Raw genomic sequence first — 21,537 nt, 5'->3', positions numbered from 1 at the left:
TGCCTCCGGCCCCCAGCTGGCCCAGGCACCAGCCCCCCATCCCGGCCACCACCCCCCATCCCGGGCAGTGCCTCCGGCCCCCAGCCACCCTGTCCCACGGCCCCCAGCTGGCCCAGGCACCAGCCCCCCCCCCCAGCCCACAGCCCCCCAACATCCCCCATCCCGGGCAGTGCCTCCGGCCCCCAGCCACCCTGTCCCACGGCCCCCAGCTGGCCCAGGCACCAGCCCCCCCCCCAGCCCACAGCCCCCCAACATCCCCCATCCCGGGCAGTGCCTCCGGCCCCCAGCCACCCTGTCCCACGGCCCCCAGCTGGCCCAGGCACCAGCCCCCCCACCAGCCCACAGCCCCCCAACATCCCCCATCCCGGGCAGTGCCTCCGGCCCCCAGCTGGCCCAGGCACCAGCCCCCCATCCCGGCCACCACCCCCCATCCCGGGCAGTGCCTCCGGCCCCCAGCCACCCTGTCCCACGGCCCCCAGCTGGCCCAGGCACCAGCCCCCCCCCCAGCCCACAGCCCCCCAACATCCCCCATCCCGGGCAGTGCCTCCGGCCCCCAGCTGGCCCAGGCACCAGCCCACAGCCCCCCAACATCCCCCATCCCGGGCAGTGCCTCCGGCCCCCAGCCACCCTGTCCCACGGCCCCCAGCTGGCCCAGGCACCAGCCCCCCATCCCGGCCACCACCCCCCGCTCCCAACGGCCCTCCCGCCCCAGTGTCCCCGCTCCCCCCCTCTCACCCGAGCCGGCGGCTCCCAGTCCCCGTCGCGACCCGCCTCCAGGCGCGCAGACCCGCCCCCAAGGCGGCGACCAGCCCCATTGCAGCCTCTGCTCGTCACGCAGCCCCCTGTGCCTCCCATTGGACAGGAGGCCTGTCTGTCACTCAGACGAACGGGGAGGCTCGTAACCCAGCCGTTCATCGCTCTGCGGACAAGCGGGTCCCGCCCGCCGCCGTTGCCCGCCGCGGGCTAAGGCCCGGCCTGTGACTGACCCCCCGGGGATGGGGCCGGTGGCGGGCTGGGGGCATGGGGCATGCTGAGCGGGCACGGTGGGGAGGGGGCGCCGCTGAGCGGGGGGTGTATAGGCCGGGGCGGGGAATAAGTGAGCCGGCTGGATGGCAGCGGAGGGCAGAGGAATGCGAGGCCGGAGCGAAGGAGGGGGAGGCTGGATGAGAAAGAGAAGCAGGGTGGTGCATTGCAGTCATTAAGGCGAAAGCATGGATGACGATTTGGCATCTGACGGGAGGGACAGAGACTCGTGCAGCTGTTGGTGGTACTGGGTGATTTTGTCTCTGTAGCCAGTGGGGTAGTCAGAAACAGCCAGGAGTCCAGATACCCTCTGAGGCTGTGATCTAACATAGTGATCTGGGGCTGGTACCTTCAGTGAGGTGTGATGTTACGTGCCTCCCTTTAGCCACCAGTATCAGAAGAACATCAGAACGGTCAGACTGGGTCAGACCAAAGGTCCATCTAGCCCAGTATCCTGTCTGATGACAGGGGCCAATGCCAGGACAGGTGCCCAGAGGGAATGACCAGGTGATCCATCAAGTGATCCATCTCCTGTTGCCCATTCCTGGCTTCTGGCAAACAGAGGCTAGGGACACTGTTCCTGCCCATCCTGGCTAATAGCCATTGATGGATCTATCCTCCATGAATTTATCTAGTTCTTTTTTGAACCCTGATATAGTCTTGGCCTTCACAACATCCTCTGGCAAAGAGTTCCACAGGTTGACTGTGCATTGTGTGAAGAAATACTTCCTTTTGTTTGTTTTAAACCTGCTGACTATTAATTTAATTTGGTGACCCCTAAGTTTTTGTGTTTGAGGAGTAAATAACACTTCCTTGTTTACTTTCTCCACAACAGTCATGATTTTATAGACCTCCATCATATCCCCCCCCAGCCATCTCTTTTCCAAGCTGAAATGTCCCAGTCTTATTAATCTCTCCTCGTATGGAAGCTGTTCCATGTCCCTAATCATTTTTAGGGAGCCTGCTGGGTTTAACCAGCTACCATCTCTGTACCTTTTCCAATTCTAATATCTTTTTCGAGATGGGGCGACCACATCTGCACACAGTATTCAAGATGTGAGTGTACCATGGATTTATATAGAAGCAATACATTTTCTGTCTTATTATCTATCCCTTTCTTAAAGATTCCCAACATTCTGTTTGCTTTTTTGACTGCTGCTGCACATTGTGTGGATGTTTTCAGACAACTATCCACAATGGCACCAAGATCTCTTTCTTGAGTGGTAACAGCTAATTTCGACCCCATCATTTTATATGTATAGTTGGGATTATGTTTTCCAATGTGCACTACTTCGCATTTATCAACATTTAATTTCATTCGCCATTTTGTTGGTCAGGTCACCCAGTTTTGTGAGATCTCTTTGTAACTCTTCACAGTCTGCTTTGAACTTTTCACCAGTCTCCTACATCGTCTCTTAGTTTGGCTTCAGCCAGCTATTCTACACTGAGACTGAGCTTCTGCAAGCACCAGGATAGTTGGGAAACGATAATGTTTGTATTAAACATAAAGGAGCTCTAAAGCTGGGTGTTATCTTCATATTGCCGTCATTGGAGCGTCTCTTGTCTCCTAGACTCAATTTACTGTTCCTGGGATTCAGAGGAGTGGGTGATCTCCATGAACCACTGTAGACTGGCTAGTCCTAGCAGCAAGAAGTGCTGCTTTGTACAGTTTGGTGCAGGCATTCAGATTGGAAAACCAATTAATATTCCAGAATAATTCAGGAGGGAGTGATTTAACAGCTCCTAAAACAGGGACGTAGCATCTCTTGACCACTTCCACAATGTAGACATGTCAAAAATTCTGTCTGATTTATTTACTACAAATATCATGCACATTTTAAATATATTTAAAAATGGAAGAGGAACTTTTCTTTCAGAAAGGCCAGTGCCAACTTCCTTCAAACAACCGTTTGTTATGTTAAGCTGTTGCTCAAGAAATTGTTTCTTAGCTCTGGCTTTCTTGATGGTTATTACATTGTCTTAAACGTTTTCTTTGGTAAGGGTTCAGAGGTTTGTGGCACAGCACCTTTGGTGTCAATAGGTATCTCTGGTTTCATAGTAGCAGCCGTGTTAGTCTGTATTTGCAAAAAGAAAAGGAGGACTAGTGGCACCTTAGAGATTAACCAATTTATTCGAACGTAAGCTTTTGTGAGCTACAGCTCACGACTGAAGGCATCTGATGAAGTGAGCTGTAGCTCACGAAAGCTCACGCTCAAATAAATTTATTAGTCTCTAAGGTGCCACAAGCCCTCCTTTTCTTTTTGTGACTAGGTATCTCTGTGTTCCCTAGTTCCTTTAGCTTCTGCTGTGATGCCTACAAGAAAATAGCTTAGTAGGGCACCTACCTGTCTAGGTCAGCACTCAGGAGTGGGCTAGCCATCCTTCCAGAGAGCAGAGGTGAAACCCGCGGGAAGCAGCAGAACCCTAGATGAGGGAAGGCCAGGGGACTGGATTGTGTGTATGGGGCGGGCAGGCAAATGCAGCATGTTTAATCTAAACACTAAAGCTAGACGATCAGGCCGCTCCTAAAACCACCCGTCACCGTTCTGCAGGCCGTGTCCCTCGCGGCCTTTGCCTGGGGCAGGCCCGGTGAGGGAAGCGCCAGGGTTGCTCAGGCACCGCCAGCGTCCAGTAATAAACGACCCTTTCAGCCCGCCCCCGGGCTTGCCCTCGAGACCCCGGCCCCCGCGGCTGGCGAGGCTCGGGCCGGCGCCGGAGGGGCCAGGGAGGGAACAGGCTGTGGCGGGCGGCAGCACCACCGCCCCCGTTCTTTTCCGTGAAACCCCACCGGAAACACCTCCCATCCCCGCGGCCGGAGGGAAGGGGGAACACTTTGTGCCGGGCCGGGCCGGCACTTCCGGTCTGGTCCAAACAGCAGGGAGGGACCGGAAGTGTAGGGGGCACAGTTATTGCACGGACACTTCCGGGTCAGGTGACTTTTCCGCTGTGAGCAGGCGGTCGGCGAGGCTGCGGCGGGAGAAATTGGTGGGGTGCTGGTGTTGGAAAAGCCGCAGCCATGGTGAGGCCCCGGGTGTAACGCGGCGGCGGGAGGAGGGGGGGGGCCGGGCCCCGGGTGTAACGCGGCGGCGGGAGGAGGGGGGACCGGGCCCCGGGTGTAACGCGGCGGCGGGGGGAGGAGGAGGAGGAGGAGGGGGTGGGGGCCGGGCCCCGGGTGTAACGCGGCGGGGGGAGGAGGAGGAGGGGGTGGGGGCCGGGCCCCGGGTGTAACGCGGCGGCGGGAGGAGGAGGAGGGGGGGGCCGGGCCCCGGGTGTAACGCGGCGGCGGGAGGAGGAGGAGGAGGAGGAGGAGGAGGGGGGGGCCGGGCCCCGGGTGTAACGCGGCGGCGGGAGGAGGGGGGGGCGGGCCCCGGGTGTAACGCGGCGGGAGGAGGGGGGGCGGGCCCCGGCTGTAACGCGGCGGCTCCTCTTGTAGACTGTGGGGAAGAGCAGCAAGATGCTGCAACACATCGATTATCGCATGAGGTGCATCCTGCAGGATGGACGTGTCTTCATCGGCACTTTCAAGGCCTTCGACAAGCACATGAACCTGATCCTGTGTGATTGCGATGAGTTCCGCAAGATCAAGTGAGCAGGGGTTGTCAGGGTGTGGGCGGAGGGGAGAGAATGCATCACATGGGTGGCTGTCCTGTGTATTCTCATTGAAGGATTCTCATTGAAGGATTGAAGAGTAACAAAGCGAAATGAGAATGAGTGGGATTGAGTTCCAGGGAAAGACTGAAGGGGCTAAGCACCGCTGTCTGGCAGAGGTTGAGTGATAGTTTGTGAATATCTGAAAGGTGTAACCTCCAATATGGAAGGGGCCCTATTAGGGTAGGTAATGGGGTTATAACTCAGTTTCTCCCCACTGCTCCATTGAAAATACTTAGCAGAACATATGGAAAAACATCCTGACTTTGAGCTATATCCAGTTTAGGTGGGAGCTCCACACTTCAAAATAAATAGAATGCTTATGTAACTGATGTTATTGTGGTGAGTCTGTGCCTTTCTAGGGATGGGAGGTTATTCCTACTAGCCTAAAAGTAGGAGTTTCTAGTAGTTGTAGTAGATTTATATCCTTCTAGATTAGCCACTAGTGGAGCAACCACTCTGCTAATGTGGGTTACAACTAGACGAGTGTACACTAAGTAACAATCTTGTCCTGGCCCTGGAAAGTTGGACTGACTGGATCTTGTAGTAGAGCTCTTCATCTCTGCTTTCTGAATCATCTGCCTGCTTCATGACCTGGTGCTTCTGTTATGGACTCAGCAAGCTGGTTGACTTGGTGGGTGTGGTTTTTGAGATGAGGGTCGCACCTCTGGTTCTGATTATTTCCATGTTTCTCTATACCCACTTTATTCCTGCAGCTCTAGCGGAGGAGTTAGAATGCAGTGGCTGCAGCATTAAGTGTTGTTAGTTTGAAAAACATGGGTGAATTGGTTTGGTTGCTGTGTTGATAGAATTCTAATAACCTCTATGGATTTCGGGAGGTGTGCATTCATGTTGTCTTCCCCACTTCTGATTCAAGCAGGTAAAACAAGCAAGGGAAACAATTTTATGGAGTCTGTACCCTCTCTCCAGTAACAGCTTTGGTGTGTTCTTGGGATGGGGGGGAACATCACCAGTTTTGGAATAGTGGGATGAGGTATCTGTCACAGACTTGAACAGCGGTGTTCAGAGGAATGCTTTTCTGTAAAAACTTACTTCTCTCTCTCTGTTTCTCTCTCTCAGACCCAAGAATTCAAAGCAGCCAGAGCGGGAAGAGAAACGGGTCCTGGGTCTGGTATTGCTGCGAGGAGAGAACCTGGTGTCTATGACAGTTGAGGGGCCACCTCCAAAAGATGTAAGGAGGATGGGTGCAGAACCAAAGGGGTCAGACAAATCCAGTGTCCATTGCCAACAGGGTTTAAATGGCTAGCCATTAGCTCTACTCTTTCCTGGCACTAGCCTGTGTCTGGATCCAGGGAATTTCACTGTGCAAAGTCTAACTTGTTCTGTAGCAGCTCACACCCATTAGAGATGAAGTGCTTGGGGGTCTGAAACATCTTGCTGAACTGAAATCACTGATTGCTTGTATTTCCCTATGTTTCAGACTGGCATTGCCCGGGTGCCTCTAGCTGGAGCTGCAGGAGGACCTGGAGTTGGGAGGGCAGCTGGACGAGGAGTGCCAGCTGGTGCTCCCATGCCACAGGCGCCAGCAGGGTTAGCTGGTCCTGTCAGAGGAGTGGGAGGACCATCCCAACAGGTGAAATGCTGTGGTTCAGTAGAAGAAAGGACTTAACTCTTGATTACTGTATTTTGAATAGATTTCAATCTCTTGGCTCTGTGTGGATCAAGTGTTTGTGCTAGGCAACAGCAATCCAAAAATAGATTGAACTGGGGTCCTGGGACTAGCATGTTGCATAGCAGACTCCTCGGCATGTCTGTAGCTCATGCACTGATAGGGAACGGTTTGAAGGAAAGGTGCAGCTTCCTGTATAAAACCCACTTAGTATAATTCTACACTGAATTCCCCGCACAGTAGTATGTTAAGGGTGTGCAGCCCTGTCTTGTAACGAGGGCTCATACATGAAATGGAAAATGGGGTAAAAGTCCTAAGGCATGAGAAATGAAGTTAAACCTTTCTTCTTATTGTCCCATTTGCTATAAAAGCAACACTTTGTGCAGTATTTGTGAATTTTCTTTCTGTTCACAGGTGATGACGCCTCAGGGCCGTGGAACAGTTGCTGCTGCTGCTGCTGCAGCCACAGCTAGTATAGCCGGAGCTCCTACCCAATACACACCAGGCCGTGGTGGTCCTCCCCCTCCAATGGGCAGAGGAGCACCTCCTCCAGGTAAAGAACAGCTTTGCTTGTGGTCTAGGACAAGAGGAGGACCATAAGGTGTGGCTGGATTGATGATGACTTTTGACTTTATCTGAACCCAATGAAGAATTGGTATTAAGCAGGATTACTCTGAGGTCCAGCCAGTAGTGAGTTGTGGCTACATTCAACATGGAACTGTAGCAAACAGTAAGCAAAGAATCTGCTGGAGACAGTTGTTTGTTCCTCTTTGGGTTGGGAGTCTGCGCTTCAGTACTTATTATAAGGCCAATCTGTAGTGAAATGCTCATCCCTATCTTAGGTGTAGCAAGTGTCTGTACCAGTTCTGAAACTTGTCCTCTTCCTTTCATTGCAGGAATGATGGGACCACCTCCTGGCATGAGACCACCCATGGGTCCACCCATGGGAATGCCACCTGGCCGAGGTGCACCCATGGGAATGCCTCCCCCAGGGATGAGACCGCCTCCCCCAGGGATGAGAGGTGAGTGAGCCTTCTTGGTATGTGGGAAGGGTGGTATCCAGTTCTGGATAAGTGTGGGACTGTGACAATGTATAAACTTCAGTAGAGTATGGTGGAGCAGAACTACGTTCCCCCTGCTAGAACAGCTGAGAAACTGCCCTGTAAAACCATTCAGAGTCTCAAGAGGGGCCTCTAGGCCTTTTGAAGCAATGAACTGCACTGTTGCTGAATAGCGTTTTCTGCGTGACCTTGCTTCAGATGCTTTGTTGTTCTTTGTAGACTTTTCAACTGATGGCCTTTGTTCTTTTCCTTCCAGGTCCCCCTCCCCCTGGTATGCGCCCACCACGACCTTAAGATATTCTGTGCTGTTACTGTGGATTGTGTGGGAGCTAGAGTTAAGTGAATGGGCTCTGTTTTGCCCCCTGAACGGCCTAGGATTCATTATGTATATTTTTTTTTTCTATTTACTGGCTGTAAAATTTGCCCTTTTTAATAAAGTTAGAAAATTCTCCCTTGGGGATTACTTTTATTCCACCTGCAGGTGGCTTGAGGCCCAAGGCTCTATGTGGAAGGTAGAAAAGCACTTAAAATGGTGGTGGCAGGAGCTACCTTCAGTCTTTGAAGGAGTAGCAGCAGGAGCAGCTAATGGGAGTTTTGCAAGGAAGTTCTCCAGCTGAAGGAGTAACTACATGACCATTGAAGTGAGTTTGTGTGCTTGCTGCCTGATTGAAGTATGTAGTGTGGTCTGATTTGGGATCCATCTGCTGAGCCTAGCAGCCTGCTAGGCAAGGCTGAGACCTTCTTAACGAGGCTTTGATCTCTATTCCCTTTAGCACCCATTAATCCTTAACTAGGGGACAGGGCTACTCAGAGAGAGCAGGGATTTAAAAAGCCAACTCCCAAGGGCTTGTCTACACTACCGCGCGGGGTTGATCTAAGATACACAACTTCAGCTACGTGAATAGCGTAGCTGAAGTCTATGTACTTAGATCTACTTACCGCGGTGTCTTTACTGCAGTAAGTCAACAGCTGATGCTCTCCTGTCGACTTCGCTTGTGCTCCTCGTTCTGGTGGAGTACCAGAGTCAATGGGAGAGCGCTCAGCAGTCGATTTATCACATCTGCTGGATCGATTGCTGCCTTCCGACCTGGCGAGTAGTATAGACGAGCCCTAAGTGAGCAGAGGAGCTAGCTAACAGTTTTGCAAAAGAATGTAAGAGCTAGATGCACCTAATTAACATTCTTTAAACTTAGACCAATAAACTCCCTCCCACCCCCCCAAAAAAGTTACAGAAGTAAAAAGAATGCACACAGAAGTCCAGCAGCAGAGTGGGGACTGTTCTGTTTACTGCAGTGAATACAGCATGTGTGATTACCTGCCTTGTGGCCAGGTGGCGTGTGTCCATTTAGGGCAAGGAACTCATAGCCCTCAGAGACCATGTAAAGGCTCTAGAGACCAGTGTGACTGAACTGGAGGAGCTAAGGGAGACAGAGGCACATAACTGAGACTTTCCTAGACACACAGTGGTCCTACCCCCAGTCTGACAGCCTCTGTGCTATTGAAGAGGATGAAAGTCTTGGTGAAGGAGAACATCAGAGTAGAGGGAAATTATCTTGTAGCTGGGACCCTCCTTCCAGATGCCATGGGTGTCTCCTCACACTGAAATTCCTCCCTGGGGGAGGGAATCCCATTTATTAGAAAAAGCCAGGTAATAGCAATGGGAGACTTGATCACTAGAAATGTAGACAGCTGGGTTTGTGCTGAGACTGAGCATCACATGGTGAATTGCCTGCTGGTTGCAAACATTGCAGATCTCTTGAGACATCTAGACAGGCGTATATGAAGTGCTGGGGAGAAGCCAGTAGTCATAGTACAAATAGTTACCAATGAAATAAGGAAAGGTAGGAGAGAGGTCCTGGCAGCAAAATGTAAGGAGCTAGGAACAATATTGAAGTCCAGGACCTTCATGGTAGCATTTTCTGATATGCTGCCAGTTACTGCCTGGCTAAGACAATGGTGTAGAGAAGAGGGGTTTAGGTTCATTAGGAACTGGGGAATCTTTTGGAAAGTAGAAGCCTCTAGAGCAGCAGTAGTCTATTTTTGGTCAAGGTCCAGACTCCAGAGAAAAGTAAATAATAATCACAATAATGAGTAAATACAAAGATTTCAGGGTCCATTCAAAAGCATATGGCAGTCTGGATTTGGCCTACAGTCAGTCTATTGACTACCCCTGCTCTAGAGCAATGGTTCCCAACCATTACTCCTCCAGCTCCTAGGGCTCTTCCCTTGGCCTCTTGCAGGAAGGAAGGGGAGCTGACCTGTTGCTCATACAGGAGAAAGGGGAATTGGAGCTCTGATTGGTTGTTCCACCTGCGGCGGAGATGGGCCAGTGAGGCAAACAGCCAATCAGAAAGCAACATGCCCACTTTGTTCTCACACTGCTTCAAAAAAAATTCTGTAGCACACCTGTTTGGGTCAGATGCACACAGGCTCGGAAACACTACTGTAGAAGGAGGATGGGTTCCACCAAACCAAAATGGAACCAGATTGCTGGCAACTAAAATAAAAAGATTGCAGATAAGCTTCTAAACTAAGGGCTGGGGGAAAGCTGACATTTACAGAGGAGCACGTGGTTTGGGCAGAAACATTGGTTAGGAGAGGATCTATTAATGGGGATTCTCTATATCCTAATAAGGAGGTAAGGATGAAAGTTGATAAGCCTTAGGTAGGAGCAGAAAAGAAACATGCAAATGCAAGGGTACCATTCAACTAAATCACAATGGCAGACAGCCAAAAAGCGACACAGTGTACATATGCTTATATATAAATGCTAGAAGTATAAATACTAAGATGGGTGAACTTGAGTGCCTGATATTCAGTGAAGATATTGATAAAATCTGCATCACAGAAACTTGGTAAAACAATGATCACCCATGGGACGAAGTAATAGCAGGGTAGAAAATATTACAGGAATGTCAGAAGGGTGTGCTGGTGGGATAGTGGCACAAGAAGTGAAAAAACATCAAGTTAAATATATTGAAAATCAAATAGTGCTATAGAATCTTTAGGGTAGTGGTCTCTAACCTTTTGAAGCACAAGATCACTTTTTGAATTTAAGTGCAACCCAGGATCTACCTCAAAGAAAATGTAGAAATAACAATCACACAAACCCAACACCCTTGCCCTGCTGCTTCCCTGAGGCTCTGTCCAGCTCACTTTATCCTCCCCCTCTCCCTTACTTTCACCAACCTGGGACAGGGGGTTGGGGTGCAGGGCTGGGGTTCAGATTCCAGCTGGGCACTCTTTACCTCAGGTGGCTCCCAGGTGGTGGTGCAGCAGGACTAAGGCTGTCTCCCTGCCTGCTCTGGGAAGTGGCCAGCATGTCCAGCAGCAGCTCTGAGGGGGTGTGGTGGTGGGGGGAGGTGGCTCTACACACTGCTGGCCCCCCCCCAGGCATTTCCCCTGCAGCTCCAATTGGCCACAATTCCGTTCCTGGCCACTGGGCGTTGCAGGGCCCATGCATGGAGACCCCGCCCCCAAGGAGTTCAAACATGAAATTACAGAACTAGTAACAGTGGTATGTAACCTTCATTTAACTCAGCTTCTGGGCCAGATGACTAGAGGCTAGCTAATGTGAGACCAATTTTTTTAAAAAGGCTCCAGAGGGGATCCTGGCAATTACAGGCTGGTAAACCTAACTTCAGTACCAGGCAAACTGGTTGAAACTATAGTAAAGAACAGAATTATCAGATGCATAGATAAACATTATTTGTTGAGGAAGAATCCACACAGCTTTTGTAAAGGGAAATGTATGCCTCAATCTACTAGAATTCTTTGAGGGGGTTAACTAACGTGGACAAGGGTGCTCCACTGGATGTATATGATAGAGGTCTATAAAATCATGAATGGAGTAGAGAAAGTGACTTAGGAATGTTATTTACCCCTTCATGTAACACAAGAACCAGGAATTGCCCAATGAAATTTATAGGTAGCAGGTTTAAAATGAACAAAAGGAAATACTTCTTCACACGAGACACAGTCAACCTGTGGGACTCATTTCCAGGGAACCTTGGAAGACCAAATGTATAACTAGGTTAAAAGAATTAGATAAGTTCATGGAGGATAGGTCTCTGCATAGCTACTAGCCAGGATGGTTAGGGATGCAACCCTATGCTCTGGTGATCTTACCCTCTAAATGCCAGAAACTGGGAGTAGACAACAGGGGATGCATCACTCAATAGTTGCCCCGTTCTTTTCATTCCCTCTGAAGTACCTGGCATTGGCCATTGTTGAAAGACAGGATACTTGGCTGGATGGACCACTAGTCTGACCCAGCATGGCTCCTCTGATGTTAACCAAGAGGTGGGAGTCCCCCAGAATTTGCACTTACAGTCCTTTCTCCTGCCAGAGGCCTCCTAGAACAGTGGATTCTAGTATTCACCTTTTAGAGCTTTTCTTCAAAATGTCTGCAGCCTCAGGCAGCTATTACTGGTTTGGTTACACATGGCTCAGTTTTTAAACATAAAAGCAAGCTCTGTGTTTGCTGTAAGTAGGAGACTCCAGGAGCTGGGACTCAGCTGAATTATGAAGTCAGCAAATAACAATAGTTTGGCATCTGTCCCATTATGCCACTACAAACGGCCCTGTCTACATCTCAACATAGACAACTAAAAATGGAACTTGGCCTTCACTCCCAAATGAGTTTGACACCCCTGGTTTACGTACATTTCACCTTTTCTGGACTGTGCTGCAGCAAGCTGTTCTAATCCAGTCATGTTCATCCTAATTTGTAGCTTCTGGTCAGGTTTTTGATTGAGACCCACATCTGTACTCTCCACTGTAGAATTGCTACCTGTCCTTTTGTTAAACTGGGTATTAGTAAGCTTGCCAGACCAAGGTCAACTGTTTCCTCTATCACGGGGCTCCCTCCCTTGTCAAGACCTAATGCACTGAGTAAGACCTCATACAGTAGGAGCAGGCAGAGTGGTGGCTTATATGTATTGGGACTAGTGCTAGAGTATTTTTTCCAGCATCTGCAGCCTTCTACAGCCATTGCATTAGGACAGCAAGGAAGAAAATAGCTGGAGTGAATATAGTCTGAATCTAGGCATATTTGTTCCTGCAGCATAGCACAACATAGGGCTACTTCCTTCTCACAAAGGGAGAGGCAGGCTATGCCCTCAGTGCTCATGCCTGTGCTACCTCTAGTAGACCTTTGGTCTAGAGAAACTGCTACTCCTTGTGACTGTTCAACTCTTCTCTGTTTTAGAGCAGGATTCCAAGGGCTAGATGTAGATACAGCCCTTTCTCCTCTATTTTCTCTCCCACTAACTTCCTGGCAGTATCAGCAAGTGGTGCCACCCTTCTTCAAGAAAAGTTGATGACTAGAGTTAAGTAACTATTTGTCCGCTTACTACATCTGTTCCTGTAATGTTACTATGTGAAAACTGCTGGAACTTATTGTATGATGCTTGCCTCCTTGCTCACTAATGTAGGTGTACAGCTCAAGACGTAAAGAAGTGAGAACCATCCTGGCAATTTTGTACTATCTCCCATGGTCTAGTTTTCTCAATTGCCACAGCTAAGTGAGCAGCAGGCTATGTTACAAAAGTATATATCAGTCAGTCCTTCGCTGCAACTGCAGAAGACATGGTTTTCCTTTATGTGCTAATTCAGCAGGTGCTGGTGCATTTACACTGAGTCCAAGAATTTAACAGACATTGTAAGTTCAGGCCACTTAAGAGGCTACATTATTCTAGCAAATACAGAATGGAAAGCAGGGTTTTTCTGGAAGAGGCACAAAGTCTCCTACAGTTAGATTTTCCAGGGAATCCTGGCAAAGAGCTGCTGTCACTTCCTCTTATACCTGTAAAAAGACAATATTGGAAGTCCCAGTCAGTCCAAATGCCTGTACTGGTGATAAAGGGACAGGATAGGGGTAAATGAGCTCCTAGACAAAGGCAATGCCAGCCTCCTCAGAAGTAGCCCGCCAGTAAAACACAAGTCTCCATGTGTGTTCCCAAGCATGGGGCTGGCAGCACTGGCTGAACAGGGCTGACTTTGCATCAACATTAGCACCATGGGTGCTTGTCTGCTGTAGCCCTTCAAGGAGGAAATGGGACAAACCAGGCCAACAGAAAAGTCTTAAAGGTAATAAGGCTGTTTACCTGGATTTGGATTTGAAGTTCCCTCCTTTCCTGTGTCGGGCTAAGCCCAAACGCTTCTGCTCGTCAAAGGAGGGGCTGCACGAGAAAGAGCTCAGTGAGACATAGCCATGCTCCCTGAAATAGGAAACTCTATACCCCTCTGCTCAGTTCATGTGTTGCCCACTGGGTTCGTGCTTTCCTGTCATGATTCAGCACTTTTCTGGTGCTGACTGGGAGGACAGTCTTAGCTGAGAAGTATTCCTTTGCTCACCCACTGCATTGCCCCCAGCCCTTGCAAGATGTGGTTTCCCCACTCATGCCACCTGATCTCTTCCTGCCCCCAGATACCTTGAGTGGCCTTATGGAAGCAGCACCTCTGGTCTGTGACAGAGGTGCTCTCAGACAGGACACCCTCTGCTCTCCTCACAAGATATTTAAAGTAGATAGAATGACTCCTGTATAACTCTCCCTTGCCCCCACTATCCTTCAAAGCAGCAAGAGGAAGCCTGATCCTCTCTCTACTGTCTGCAGAAGGTATCACTGGTGAAGATTTCCCTGGTTGTGCAGGGAATAGAGTGCCTCCACCACAGCCTGTGCAAACCCAGTGATGCTGAGCCAAGTTACCCAGCACGATACTGTTTTAGGGCCTTCCTGCTTGTGTTGGTGAGCTCCTCATCGAAGACAGATGATTGCTTCTTCCGTTTGGGACCTTGGAAAGCAAGCAACAGAGCCAGCGATTAGCAAGGCTTGATGTACAGAAGCAGGATCCCTGCGAAGGTCAGACAGTCCACAACATTATTTGCATTACTAAAGCGCCTAGGAACTCAAGTCATGGACCATAACCCCATGGTGCTACATGGTGTACAAATGCAGAACAAAAAGACTGGCCTCAGCCCTCCTAGTGATCGGTGTGGGCACTAGGAACATCCATTTTATAGACAAGAAATGGACTCTCCCGTCACTGCCTGCAGTCTCTACTGTTCCAATCTTCCAGGTCACTTTCTATTGATTTGGGTGTTTGTCAACAGCACAGCCACCAATGGCATCTATGCAATCAGCATTACGATAAATGCTAGCAGCAAAACCCTCCTGCACCCCAGCAGTAAACATGCTCTCAGCTCTCACAAGGAGCATGCAGCTCTAAGGAGCAGCCACATTGCAACTGGGAAATCAGCTAAAGCATTCTCTGAGCTGTTTTTGTGGAGAACAGATGCTCTTCTCTTACCTGCTGAGGGAGGCTCATCCTCAGGCACAACTCGAGCTCGCTTTGCTCGGCGGTTCCTCTTTGCTACGCGCTCTGCATACATCTGTGACTTCAGGATTTCAAATTGTGATCTCTCCTCTGGCTGGGAGAGACAGAAATCTAAGTTTACAGCTAATATGCCCCTGCATGAGGGAGCAGACCAAGCCACCCAGGCCCCTGCCTCCTCTCGGATCCCCTCACTCACTGTCATTTGGCCTTTTTTCTGAGTATCCTGCATAAATGTCTTCCTCTTCTTCTTTCCTCTCAATGCCAAGTCAAATTCCTGAAGGGCTTTAGCCACTGGTGAGACACAGACGGGGTGAGGGAATACAGAAGGTTCAAGAGCAGAGAGCAATTTCAGACCCGATTCAGAGATGCATGATTCGAATTAGCCCATTGGTCCAGACCCAAAGGCCTCCCTCTTCCCAGGACTCACATTTCTCTTTCTTTCTCTCCTCTCGGCTCTGGAACCAGCTCCGCTCAGGCCCCTCTTCTACCTTCTGTTCTCCTGTCTCCAGTCGCTTCTTTGCCATGTTGATCTGTGGGACAGCCCAAGCAGACGGGGAACTCACGGACCTGCAGAGTGGCCGCTACCCAGTCTGGGGAACCTAGGGCAGACACCTCACTGGGTCCCCCTGTCAGCGTTAGTGCATAGAAGCCCCTGGTATGTATGGATTACAGTGCATGGAGCCTCGAGAGCCCCTACTCACCTTCACTAGGTGACTGGGGGCACATTCCCCAACCAATAATGCCCTATCCTGGGCTAGGGGCTTTGCCCTGTCCATCCTCCAGAGTAGCCAGCCCACACCCAGGGGAGTGAGTTCCCCATATCTCAGTGCCCTACCCAGCCCAGACTGTAGGAGCAAGCTCTCACTACCCTCACCTGGGCCTCTGATTGCTGCATCTCACGCTCTTCACGCTCTAGACGCAGCACTGCATACACATCTTTCTCCAGCTTCCCAATCTTATCCCGGAATTTCAGGATCACATCTGCAAACGCACCCAGTGGGGGCCAGAGAGAAAGACACATATGGTCTTTGTGAGAATTGTCTGCGCTTCAGCACCTCCCATCCTCACCGGGCTCCTTGTCTGTAACCCCGTCCTAGCAAGGCACATACCCTGGGGGAGGATTCTAGCCTTCACTGGCATCTTGGCTGTCTTCACAATCTCCTTCAGCATCTTGCGCTCCTCCTCGCCCACCAGTGAGACTGAGCGGCCAGCCCGACCGGCCCGTGCTGTCCGCCCCACCCGGTGCACATAGTGCTTGGTGGTGTTGGGCATGGTGAAGTTGATCACCTGTGGGGAAGACATGGGATTAGCAGGGAAGCAAGGCCAGTGCCAGACTCATGGGACCTCAAGAGGGCTCAGAGCCTCGCACACTTACCGTTTTGACACCCTCAATGTCAAGTCCTCGGGCCGCAACGTCCGTAGCTACCAGTACATCAATCTGCTCATCTTTAAAGCGCCTGACCGCAGAGAATACAAGCTGTTATGCAAGCAGTGGGCTCCCTCCACAATTCCTGCAGAAGCCACTCTTCTCCCCCTCTGGGGCTACCCACTATGCCAGTACCTGAGGGCCTCCAACCGCTGTGTCTGAGAGAGGTTCCCATGCAGCTCCCCCACCTGCAGACCCATCAGCCCCAGCAGGATGTGCATGCGGTGAGCCTGCTTCTTGGTCTGTGTGAAAAGCATCACGTGGTCTGTGAAGGTCCGTGTCAGCAGAGCTGAAAGACGAAGTCCTGTCAGCAAGCAGCAGAGACAACTCCAGGTGTCCCCACAAAGCTGCCTTGCACTAAAACACTGCTTCCAGTTTTCCCATGCCACTTGCCAGGGCTCACCCACCCAACTCCTCCTCCCATGCTGCTCTACTCACCTGACACGATAGCTTCTCTGTCCCCTTCTCTGTTGGGACGGACCCGGATGAATTCCTGCCGCAGGAAAGGGGCTACGTCCGTGTTGCTATTCACAAAAATCCGGACAGGATTCTTCAGGGAAACAGCAGCCAAATCCTTTACCTATCCAAATGAAGGAAGGGAAGTGTCACTACACTGAAAAAGGGAAGTCTGCCAAAACCCTCCATCCCCACCCTCCCATCTGAACTGAACATGCCTCCGAACAGGCTGCATAGGCCCCATCCTTACCTCATCTGTCATGGTGGCAGAGAACAGCATGGTCTGACGGTGGTGGGAGCACAGCCGAATTATCTCCTTCATCTGTTCCTCAAAATACTCATCCAACATCCTAGAAAGGAGAGAAGGGTCGAGCAGAGTCTTCTACAGCATCAACCCTGACCAGCTGCTGTTCTAGACCAGGCAAACTCTCCTCTCACAGCAATGGGCAAGCTAGAAGCCAATGCCTCATTCTCCACCACTCACCCACCCAGCTTACCTGTCTGCCTCATCCAAGATCAGCACCTCGATGCTGCTCAGGTGGAAGGAGGGGCAGTTATGGAGATGATCTATCAGGCGCCCAGGAGTGGCAATGAGAATGTCTGGCCCAGAGCGCAAAGCTGCCTCCTGAGTCTTCACATCCAAACCCCCTGTGATGGTGAAAACCCAGAAAGGACCATGAGATCCTGGAGCAGGATGAGATAGAGAGTCCCCAGGCCTGTATCCATTGCGGGGTGAAGAGTCCTTTCAGTGAGTGCCTCAGACATCAGATACAAAAGAGACCCCTTGATTGCAGATATGGTCCGTCCCCAGATGCCATGGGAGAAGCACAGGATACCACTCCAGGTTAAAGCATCAGTGTGTGTACACGCTGTGAACAGGAGCACAACTGCCCTATAGCCTGACCAGCTCTAATCATGGGACGCCAGTTCTCTATGCCCCCATCCCTTAGAGTTAGGGGTTACCTGGAGCAGTTTGGAAGAGGATAGCATGGTCCATGCGAACTGAACTCTCAGCCCCATGGCTCATACTCACCCACAGCTAGGCAGGTTGTGACGCTGCTGAACTGGGCCAGCTGCTTGGTGACAGAGTGCACCTGAATGCCTAACTCTCGGGTTGGCACCAGAACCAGCACCCGAGTCACTGGAGCTTGGCGAGGTTTGTAGATCAAGCGCTCCAGTACAGGTAGGGTGAATGCAGCAGTTTTACCTGCAGAACAAAGGGCATCAAGAATTAGTTCACCTCAAAAACATGATGCTTCCCATAGCATCTCAGTCCTCATTCAGGCTCTTACCTGTCCCAGTGGCAGCACAAGCACAAATATCCTTTCCCAGCAGACCCACGGGGATACAGGCCTTCTGGATTGGGGTTGGCTGCTTGAAGCCCAGGGCTGTGATTGCCTGCCAAGGAAACAGAATAGTTAGGCATCAGATAAAAGAAAGGGAAATCTCAATCTAGATGCGACCTGTGTAGTGGAAATCTCACCTTATTCTACACTAGAAAACATTAATTCCCCCAAAGCTAGCGCTCATGCCCATTTCCTACACTGTCTCCTGCTAGGAGAGGCTGCGACTAGAGTAGCTGGGAGCTTCCCCAAAAGCACATGGGAGAGGCTGTGAACTCCTCCCCCCTTCCTTGCAATCCTTTCTGCAGTGACTCAGATAGCTTAATACCTTCAGTAGAGGGCGTGAGAGGTTCATGTCCTGGAATGACAAGTTATCATCGTACTGAGATGCATCTTCGAAAAATCTCTCTGTTTCCTGAAGGAAATAAAACAAAGAGGAAGAGCTGAAAATTTCCAGCACACATTGCACTTCTGGGCTCCATCCTACACACTATCATTTGTCAAGTGGGTCTGGGTTCTTTGGGATGGAAGGTGCTTGCTGGAGAAATGCTCAGTGTTATTCTGCCCTTCCCTCCAGTGACACTCACAATCTCTCCTACTTTCTTCTGTCTCTTTCGCTCCTTCACCTTGAGGGTATCTGAAAAGAAAGAGAGATATGCTAAGTATTTTCCACTGAATGCATCTGATGAAGTGAGCTGTAGCTCATGAAAGCTTATGCTCAAATAAATTTGTTAGTCTCTAAGGTGCCACAAGTACTCCTTTTCTTTTTGCTAAGCATTCGGTATCAGCTAAGAGCAACTTCAACCCCAACCCCGGCATGGAAGCCCCAACCCAGGCATGGAAAAGAGGAGACTAAGGGGGGATATGACAGAGGTCTATAAAATCATGAGTGGTGTGGAGAAAGTGAATAAGGAAAAGTTATTTACTTGTTCCCATTATATAAGAACTAGGGGCCACCAAATGAAATTAATGGGCAGCAGATTTAAAACAAATAAAAGGAAGTTTTCTTCACACAGCTCACATTCAACCTGTGGAACTCCTTGCCTGAGGAGGTTGTGAAGGCTAGGACTATAACAGGGTTTAAAAGAGAAATAGATAAATTCATGGAGGTTAAGTCCATTAATGGCTATTAGCCAGGATGGGTAAGGAATGGTGTCCCTAGCCTCTGTTTGTCAGAGGGTGGAGATGGATGGCAGGAGAGAGAACTTGATCATTACCTGTTAGGTTTACTCCCTCTGGGGGACCTGGTATTGGCCACTGTCAGTAGAAAGGATACTGGGCTGGATGGACCTTTGGTCTGACCCAGCATGGCCATTTTTATGTTCTTATGTTTCCTGCACCCCAGCATGCCTACCAGAATTCTACCCCACATCTTCCCCCAGTCAGTCATTGATGGAGAGGCCTGTGAAACTGATTCCCAAGCAAACTGGGGAATCAGTTGGCAAGCAAGTTCCTTTCCCCATGGAAAGGACACACCTCTGATGAAAATACTGGGAGCTGAAACTCCAATTAGACAAGAGCAAAATCTGGGAGAACAATATTGCAGGGACCAGCGGGGAGGATATATGCCAAATAAAGGAGATTCCTGCCCATTCCCCTTCCAACCTACCCTCCATGCTGCCACTGATGCCAGCTCTCTCTCATGAGATTCTCTTCTCCACTCTGCCAATGGCCCCCGACTAATTTCTTTCTTCCTGCCCTTCCCCACACTTGTAATTACCTGCTTTGGTGAGGATACTCTCATCAGTTGAGGAATATTGGGACTCTACATCCTCTTCCTCCTCTCCACTGTCTTCCTCACTTTCCTTCTCTTTGGTTTTATCCTCCTCCATCTCGGTGTCTTCCCCTTTCATCTTAACATGTTTCGCTTCCCTTTCCTAAGAGAAGACATGAGATCAATGGCCTGGGGAGTGTGTCAGAAAGATCCCAGCCAACCTCTGAACAGAAGTTTCCAAAGGTTTCCTTATGGAAAAGGGGATGGAAAGAAGGGCAAAGTTCCCTTCTCCCCTCCACAATGGGAGGTCCTTCCAAGGGTTGTTGGTGGTAGGAGCTAAAAGCTTTTGTCCACCAATCAGTGAACATCCCACTAACCTGCGTTTTCCTTTTTTTTCTCACTTTTTCAATCTTCTCATCCAGTGTTGTTGCTGCTGCTCTCTGGGCAGGGCAAGACAGACAGTTAGGGAGAGGAAGGATAAGAGGGGGTAGGGATAGCTCAGTGGTTTGAGCATTGGCCCGCTAAACCCAGGGTTGTGAGTTCAATCCTTGAGGGGGCCATTTAGGGATCTGGGGCAAAAATTGGGGATTGGTCCTGCTTTGAGCAGGGGGTTGGACTAGATGACCTCCTGAGGTCCCTTCCAACCCTGATATTATATGACATTATATGACAAGGGGGAATCTGTAAGAGCCACCCAGCAGCGGCTCTGGCACACAGTGATGCTGGCAAATAACAAAGGGAATAGGAAAACATGATCATCATCATTTATATGCAGGTCCCAAAAGTCTGCAAGGTGCATGACAGAGCAGTGAGAGAAGACTTGGTCCCTCTCCCAGAGACCTTTCAACCTAAAGTCTGGGGCAATACAAAAAGTCAGAGTGAAACAACAGGGTATGGGACTTGGGTGTTTTGGGCATATATCGATTGTCTCCATTAGTTTTAATTCAGTTTACCAGACAAAGAAAGGTGGGTGGTGGAATGGGCCCTAAGTGACCCGGGCCACGGCACCGAGCTGCCTGGTAAGGTTCCGAGAGGACCCTACGCACCCCAGGAGACTGGACCAGCGCAACCTCCATCCCCTGCATTCTCCGAGGGGGGAAGGAAACGTGCAAGGCCGTTTACCGTAGAGAGAGCGATCAGCAGAGCCGCCCGCCATTCGCCCCACGCAAGGCGAAGGAAACGTTCCGTGCAAGTGGGGAGCCAGGCTCCGGAACAGAGCCGAGGCGCGGCCTGCTCGCCCCGCGCACACTGGGCGTTCCGGCTGCGGGGGGCACGAGACGCGCCGCTACTAGCCGCGTTTAAGACCCGCAGAGCGTTGGGGCCGCCGGCAGGGCGTCCGGGCCCGTCCCGGGCAGGGCGTCCGGGCCCCCCCCCTCGGGCAGGGCGTCCGGGCCCCCCCCCGGCCACGCACCTTGCCCCTGAGCTGGCGCAGCGCCTCCGCCCAAGCCCCGCTCGCCGCGCCCGGAGCCTCCTTCTCCGCGAAGACGAAGCCGGCGCTGAAGTCCCCGCCGCGGCGTCTCTGCTGCCCCCGGCCCCGCGGCCCCTGCGGGCGAGAAGGGGGTGAGGCAAGGCCCAGATAGTGGCCTGGCTCCGGGGGCCCGGCCCGGCCGCCCCTCACCTCAGCCGCCTCCTCCGCCGCCGAGTCCCCGGACTCGGGCTCCTCCGGCGCCGCGTCCCCCTCCCCGAGCGTGGCCACGAGCCCGAGCGCCTGCAGCATGGCGCGCGCCGAGAACGCCCCCACCCGCGGCGCGGCCCGGCCCCGGCTCCGGCTCCGGCTCAGCAGGCGCGCGCCGAGAACGCCCCCGTCCAGGTCCCGGCACAGCAGGCACGCGGCGCTCGGCCTCGGTCGCGCGCGGCGCATGCGCGGAGGCCCGCTGGGCGGGGCCACGGGCGCCCCG

At 51.4% G+C, this 21,537-nt stretch overlaps 3 protein-coding genes across 5 annotated transcripts in view; 1 reads left to right on the top strand and 2 right to left on the bottom strand.

Annotated features, from left to right (window-relative positions):
* Positions 1-3,796, bottom strand: part of ELMO2 (engulfment and cell motility 2) — a 49,254-nt gene extending 45,458 nt beyond the window's left edge. For 2 of the 3 annotated variants that reach the window (XM_084645307.1, XM_084645311.1), the window contains exon 1: positions 736-814. The gene's annotated coding sequence lies outside the window, so the exon portion shown is untranslated. Of the gene's footprint in view, positions 1-735; positions 815-3,368 lie in introns of those variants that run through there. The other variant, XM_084645308.1, reaches the window with a different exon arrangement.
* A 103-nt stretch (positions 3,797-3,899) lies between these two features.
* SNRPB (small nuclear ribonucleoprotein polypeptides B and B1) lies at positions 3,900-7,813 on the top strand. The gene is made up of 7 exons (XM_084645312.1): positions 3,900-4,042; positions 4,457-4,608; positions 5,752-5,863; positions 6,113-6,265; positions 6,716-6,854; positions 7,198-7,323; positions 7,619-7,813. The coding sequence occupies exons 1-7, from the start codon at positions 4,040-4,042 to the stop codon at positions 7,654-7,656; spliced, it is 723 nt and encodes a 240-aa protein (XP_084501438.1). The 5' UTR covers positions 3,900-4,039; the 3' UTR covers positions 7,657-7,813.
* Positions 7,814-12,941: 5,128 nt separating this feature from the next.
* On the bottom strand, positions 12,942-21,512 carry DDX27 (DEAD-box helicase 27). Its single transcript, XM_084646363.1, has 20 exons — positions 21,051-21,512; positions 20,017-20,079; positions 19,646-19,802; positions 18,513-18,562; positions 18,254-18,340; positions 17,875-17,980; positions 17,616-17,789; positions 17,080-17,230; positions 16,833-16,932; positions 16,565-16,706; positions 16,262-16,415; positions 16,076-16,157; positions 15,810-15,987; positions 15,575-15,681; positions 15,128-15,230; positions 14,897-14,991; positions 14,674-14,794; positions 14,073-14,157; positions 13,470-13,544; positions 12,942-13,168 (listed from the first exon to the last, which is right to left on the bottom strand). The coding sequence occupies exons 1-20, from the start codon at positions 21,498-21,500 to the stop codon at positions 13,153-13,155; spliced, it is 2,496 nt and encodes an 831-aa protein (XP_084502489.1). The 5' UTR covers positions 21,501-21,512; the 3' UTR covers positions 12,942-13,152.
* Positions 21,513-21,537: the final 25 nt, after the last annotated feature.

The sequence above is a fragment of the Lepidochelys olivacea genome, assembly GCF_965140295.1.
Source record: "Lepidochelys olivacea isolate rLepOli2 genome assembly, chromosome: 13".
In the NCBI taxonomy this organism is placed as follows: domain Eukaryota; kingdom Metazoa; phylum Chordata; order Testudines; family Cheloniidae; genus Lepidochelys; species Lepidochelys olivacea.
Note: the sequence above shows the minus strand (reverse complement) of the source record. Positions and strands in the feature narration are given on the sequence as shown.